Raw genomic sequence first — 6,704 nt, forward strand, 5'->3', positions numbered from 1 at the left:
CGTGAGAGGCTCCATGATATGTGTGACTCATTCCTCCACCCCTTAGTCATGCTTCCTCTTTATGATGTTGACAGTTTATCTTGCCTTTGGTTGCTCCTTTAAAGTGCGCAATCGAATCAATTGTACTTATTTCCACTGGCCCTGCTAATCTGAACCATTTTCAAAGCTAGTGTTCACAGATCAATGCAGGCTGGAAGCTGCCATGAAACACATCATTACACTGGAATGTGCAAAAGAAAGAGGGTGCTCAGACAATGTACAACCTGAAGCAAATTATTTCTGTGAGGCTGTATTTTTTCTAAGATGCCCCTTTTACCAGATCTGCAAGAAATATTATCACATGCGGAAAATGAGCGGCAGCTCAACCAAACACAAAGCCAGCAAAGCAAGCAATTCCAGTTGCAAAACAAGTTGTCCCTTTCTTGTGTTCCCAAAATGATTTGGAACATGAATGCCTTAAGCATTATTCGCCAAGCCAAACCTAACGATTATTGGCAACCACAATGGATCTGGCCTTTGCAAACCTGCAATGTATTTTTTATTTGTTTTCGCAAGCTTGTGAAATAGTCATTAAAAGTTTAAAAGTAATGGAAAATAAAAATGCTGCTGTCTAAATGTGACAGTCGTATGTTTTCAAAACAACAACGTACTGATAAATAAGTCAAAAACGATTCATCACAAAAATAACAACTAAAAATACGAAATAAAAACAGAGCATCGCTCATGAAAAGAGTCAGTGGTTGAAGAGGACTCACCCATTGCCTCGCACTGTTGACAGTGGTGAGGGGGGTTAAAGTGTGAAGCATCTTGAACAGACCAATGGGTGACAACGGCTGAGCGATAACCTGTTTAGGTATGTGTATATTTATGCAATCTTTAATGGATGTTTTGGAGAACATGTAGATGCTGAGACATCAGTCTCTAAGCTAGACCATTTATTACAAGGGATGTCCAATCTAATTTATTGTGACCATACTCACCGCACCTCGCCCCCCCCCCCCCACAAAAGTGACCTATTTTATTTGTTGTGAAAGTCATCTGCAAAAGGAATGTTAAGAAAACAGATGGATACTTAAAAAGCAGTCTTTATTGTCACATATGGCAGCAGAGGGCAAACATCACAAGTTCAATGTTAGAAAATTAAATACTGCTCATGCAAGAAACATTCTTGTTAAAGTACAAAAAGATACTACAGTGAAAAACCTCCCAATGGAGTTTCACTTCATCGCTCAATAAGAGCGATTAGAAATAAAACAATTTGTGGCCATTCCGCTTGTAGGCCCATTCTACATAAAGTTGTAAGCATGATTCAAAGGCGTGTTCAATGATGGAAGTCTTTGTCAGTCATATTAGATTTTCACCAGATATACCAGTTCAAGGGATTTCCAAAGCAGCCCTAGGTTAGATATTTTTGGGTTAGGCGAGTTGCCTGGAATGTACATTACATACTCTAATGGTACCAGTTGTGTTTAGGCAGTGAAATTTAGCCGTTCCAGAAGTTGACGAAGAAGGAACAAAGCGAGTGCAAATTCTCAGCACAGTACTCTTGCGCCAGATCTTCGTTTAACTCAACTATCTCATCTTTGGGGGTAGCCTGCGTGACATCAGTGGGCAATGGACCGGGCATTGCTGAACTCCCATCAGACTTCACAGCGGCCTTCTGCTTTCCCGCCTTGCCCTTCTGTTCTGGAGCGGGGGCCAGATTGGCCGAGGAGGCCCTTGGGCCTGGCTCCTGAGCCATCTCCAACTCCCCTCTGCGACCTTTGCCTTTGGCCTTCCCTCCCTCGACTGCGCTTGGACTCTGTTGCACCAGCTTCAACTGGGAATCAGTGGCCGCCCCTTTTTTGCAAATTCGGGACTTGAGAGTTTTGTCCTCACAGGCACTCTTAGTTTTCCTCATCTTGCCCAGGATATGCTTCCAGTACTGCTTAGCCTTGGTGCTGTAGGCAGGGCACCGCTGCGGCTCCCCCTCATAGGCGCACTCATAGCTCTGGTTCTGCTGTTGGGTGCAGGTCACCACAAAGCTGACAGACTCGTCGCCAATGATTTTCCAGGCGCACGCGTGGTTGTCCTTTGTGGAAAACTGGCCCGATCTTGCAAATGACGGACTTCCGCCTTTCTTACTGGCCTGCTTCTCATTTTTGGCGGCTACACTCTGAAGAGTGCTCAGGCAGCCGAGCAGGAGAATGAGTGGCAGGAGGTGGGAACGCCTCATCGCTTTAGATCCCTTCTGGGGGGTAGTTATGTAAATCCAAGTGCATCCGAGCATGAGGGGTCTGTGCAAGAGTAGGACGCAGGCCAACAAACCTACAACGAAAACAAAGTGTGTCAAATAACTGATCTGTGTACATTGGTTTCACTTTTGCATATTTTTTGTTAATGCTGTTTAGATCAACTTGAGGAAATACGAGTATACACTACAGTGAATCAAAGATAGATATATAATCGAAAGTGAATAAATACACATTTGATGACCCTACCCTGACTGAGGAGGTGTACTATTTACTAATGATCAGTCTGAATGAATATATGCATGGGGCGAATATGCACGCTCAGTGCACATGCACATGCCTAGAAACTCTCTCTCGCGCACACACACACACACACACAACGCACCCACACAGACATCCTTATCTGTACTATTTGGGGAAAACTTTTAATACGCATTAAAATTAAAGGTCGCCAAAGTAAAATGTTGTGCTTCTTTGGTGTTTGCCAGGGCCGGTTTTTATTCCCAGTACGGCCCTGGGGGTGAGATGTACCTCAACACTTGTCCGCCTTCCATTTCTGCAGAAATCTCGCACAGAGGCGCGAGCGACGGACACGCACACCGCAGCGAATGGCCTCCCACACACGTACATGCGTGCATTCTCTTGGGACATGAGCAGCTCACTTTTGTGCCCTCCGTTAGTAATGTGCAGAACTAAAACTATGCACAATACACTCATCATCGCCCTCACAGATATTCATGTAGCGCTAAAACCCACCAAGCCATCTGGGCGCTTCTTAGGATCCATGCACACGGTACACAACACCACATTGTTCACTTGTGATAACAGCAGTAGCGGCGAGAAGACAGAGGGCTGGGCCGCTGTGCAGCCATTCCCATGATTACATTAGAAGTACACGACACGTGCACTCGTGAATTCTACCGTAATAGTACTTTAAGGCGCTATTCAGCAAATATACGAATATGAAAACATGTGACAATTTCATTATGCACACGAGAGAGTATATCGAAAAGAAGTAAGATTGCTACATGTTTTTGAATCTAAAACATCTAATCTTTTCTCTGCTGTACATAAAATCATGGAATGTAGTAGAAGCAGCATTTTACAATGTATATATCTGAAAAAAGGCACACTCGCAAATTCGATCGAACTCGGACATTGATTTGAAAGAAAACACCTGTTCCACAATAGTGATATATTTAAATATACCTCATAATATACTTTTTTTAAGCTGCAGAAAAAGTTTACGCTCAGTAAGAAAGAATCTTAGGGGTCAAACACCAGAAAAACTCAAACAGTGCACATGTATGTTTACATACACACACGTGTTTACTTAGACGCACATCCATATCCATCACATTTTGTACAGTAGAAAGCGTCCCCAATCCTTGCATGCATACATTTATTAGAAAAGCGTACATATCTCACCGTCTCGCTTAATGCCCATAACTGGCAAAAAGGCATCTATTGGGTGAAAACAAGAGGCACGTGCATTGCAAGTTTACTCCTCCCAACCCCTTTGAGGATGGTCAAGTCTATAAAATTCACATGCTGTGACCGAATGCATTAAAACGCGGATGCAAACAAACTATCGTGTTTGACACAAGGGCAAGAATGGTGCAGCGGGGGGGGCAGGAGCAGAGGCGTACGAGGGTCCCACTGCACCCCAAATCTGACTTTATTTTATTATCCAACCTGGGTGCTCTGTGGAGCACGCTTCCTGCAGTCTAAGTTACCCTTGCTACCTTTCCCCGGGGAATAAATGCTTTATTAATTTTCCGCAAAGAGGTTCCCAAAGCACCTGCACGCGCCTCGCGTCACACCCGACCCCTGCGCGAGACGGGTGTCTGCACGCGCCATTGGGAAGCTGGCTTCAAAACTAGTAGCGCGTCTTACCGTGCGCGAGCGTCGCGTTGGAGTGTCCCGGGAAAGTGGAGCGCGAGCTGCTGCGCGCGGGCTCTTTCAAAAGAAAGGCACAACAAGAAAGCATGTACTATTGATGGGGAGGAACCACCCCCCACGAGAGGCTCCTCCCCAGGCGTCTTATGCAAATATACTCCGGCCTGGAAAACAACCTGTCTGTATAATTGTACAGAACTTGCATAATTATATAGAGACATACATATTCATGATCAACAATAGGCTTTTGTATATTTCACTTTTCCCCCGCATACAAATCGGAACACAATGCGATGGCATATTTGTCAGACATGTCGTTAGGTGTGCATCGCTGTGTTTGCTTTGCATCCTTAAGAATAGTTAGCTGGGGATCGAATCATGCTTTTCCTCAGTGAATGCATTATTCAAGGTACCAAGTTGCTCTAGCAGTTTTTTTTTCCCAGAAACTTAGTGGATGGTTTTGTTTCACGTGAGCTTCTCCTGAAGTTGCCTGCCGCTCAAGACAAAACACGTTTTATTGAAGTAAATGCGGTCAGCACTTGGATGACGTATTCTCTGATTACGGAACTTTTTGTTCAAAACATGTATGTAATTTGCATTTATTTGAAAACATTTCAAATGATTTGTGAATTGCGGTTCCCTGTTTATTGCGTTTGCTACCACCTAGCGTACTTACCGTGTAATGCAGGCTGACAACATTTAACAAAAGCTGTCACACCAGGTACAGGAAATAGCGTCGTGTGTATGAGACTATCCGCTGAGGAAAAAAAACACATGATTACTGATAATCTTGAATTAATCTCATTCACTCGAAATTATTCTTGGGGAGTTCGCTACCAGCTTCCAGTCTTATTGGGGTTAGTCCGATTGCCAGTCTTTCAAGTTCTGCTTGTCGATGTCGTCCTCCGCCCCTTTGGTTGCTTGGTTGACATCCTTGGTCCCACGCCCCGGAGGATAGAGAGGATAGAGAAAGGTCGAAGAAGAAAACAGAAAGGAGCGTTGCAGGTTACATTCCTGTTGTATTCACAGAGACCGGCGAGGTGTACTGCTTCGCTGATTCCCTAGCTTCGCCGCCTATGGGGATTTATGCGATGATAGGAAGTTGGCTAGGGAACCCCACATATTCGACTGCCTGTGTGTTTTCGGTGAGTGTATCGCTGTAATGTTGTCAGCCCCTCGTAGGAAGGTGATCCAGTTAAGCCATGCCTTAGGCGTGGCTTTCGCTGTGTCTTTCCAGTTGTTTAGGACTGTTTTGACTGCCGCAGTCAGCAGTAGGTCGATGAGGTCGCGGTCTTCTATAGTTGTGATTGATGGGGATGTGAAACCCAGGACCAGGCTGTGGAAGTCTATGTGTATGGTTACCCCTGTGATATCGTTAATTAGTGTTCCAATTTTGTCCCAGAATTCCCTAACCTTAGAACAGCTGAAGAGTAGGTGTTCCAGGTCTCCCTTCCCCTTGTCACAGTTCCAGCAGGAATCACTCTCAGATTCCCATGGATGCTAGGCGGGCTGGTGTCCAGTATGCCTTATGTACTAGCCAGAATTTGGTCTGGTTTAGAGTTGCCGTTACCTTTTTCCTGGAGGTGGATCTCCATAGCTCGGCTCTCTCGTCCTCACTTAGCACCCTATCCACTATTGTTCTCCAAAAATTCGTGACTTTGTCGTTGAGTTTGGTAGATTTGGGGCATAGGGCTTTGTAAAGGTGTTCCACTTGGTGTCCCAGAATGTTGAGGTTGGCGGCGCGTTGTATGAGTGATGGTGTTAGACTGTTAAGGTTTGCCTTTCTTATTGCTACCTTGATTTTCAGAAAGTTGTACAGTTCTATGCTCTGTAGGTTGTGCTCTTCCTTAAGGGTGTCAAAAGTTAGGTGCGTGCCTTGTTTCTGAAGGTCATTGGCAGTGGAGATGCCGTGTCTATACCATGAATGTTCAGAGTCTTTTCCTTGTACTTTATTGTGGGGTTGTGCCAAATGGACTCGAATTGACTTTTCCTTATGCTTGTTCCCATTAGTTTGTCAACACTTAGGAGCGCTGTTCTTGTGTTCTTTAGGACGGGGTTGTCCTTGATTGCTGGGTGTCGGTGAGAAGGGTGACGGGGTTCAAACCTTTTAGTAGTCCCCGCTCAAGTGTCAGCCATGCGGGGGTGTATTCCGGTCTCGGGTCGAGCCAGTGGAGACCTTGTCTGGCTATGCATGCCTTCTGGAATCTTTTGAAATTGTTTAGGTTAAGGCCCCCAGGTCTTTTGACAGTCTAAGCTTGTGTAGGCTTATTCTGGGCTTTTTCTCCCTCCACAGAAAGTTGTTCAGCATTTTGTCTAGTCTCTTGTGGAAGTCTTCTGTGTTTATTAGTGGCAGCATGTTCAGCATGTAATTAACCATTGGTGTGAGCATCATTTTAATCGCTTCCACTCTCCCCCACCACGTTGTGAATTTGGGAGACCACCCTTCTACTCTATCCTTAATTTTCTGAAGAGTGGCTTGCTCGTTGTGTTCCAGTGTGGCTAAGGCCATAACTACCCGCCAAACAAGTTTGTGCAGTTCCAGTGAACAAGTTTCATGTAGAGGAAGAGCAAGGC

At 45.0% G+C, this 6,704-nt stretch overlaps 1 protein-coding gene across 1 annotated transcript; it reads right to left on the minus strand.

Annotated features, from left to right (window-relative positions):
• Positions 1–1,067: 1,067 nt before the first annotated feature.
• Positions 1,068–2,252, minus strand: FGFBP3 (fibroblast growth factor binding protein 3). Its single transcript, XM_086922462.1, has one exon. It carries the CDS (start codon positions 2,213–2,215, stop codon positions 1,484–1,486), a length of 732 nt encoding a protein of 243 aa, XP_086778588.1. The 5' UTR covers positions 2,216–2,252; the 3' UTR covers positions 1,068–1,483.
• Between the last annotated feature and the right edge of the window lie 4,452 nt (positions 2,253–6,704).

This window comes from Lissotriton vulgaris, chromosome 5, assembly GCF_964263255.1.
Source record: "Lissotriton vulgaris chromosome 5, aLisVul1.2, whole genome shotgun sequence".
NCBI classification, from domain to species: domain Eukaryota; kingdom Metazoa; phylum Chordata; class Amphibia; order Caudata; family Salamandridae; genus Lissotriton; species Lissotriton vulgaris.

Excerpts from the sequence above, each read along its gene's own strand:
- FGFBP3 (XM_086922462.1), bottom strand. The coding sequence starts at position 2,215 with ATGAGGCGTTCCCACCTCCTGCCACTCATTCTCCTGCTCGGCTGCCTG.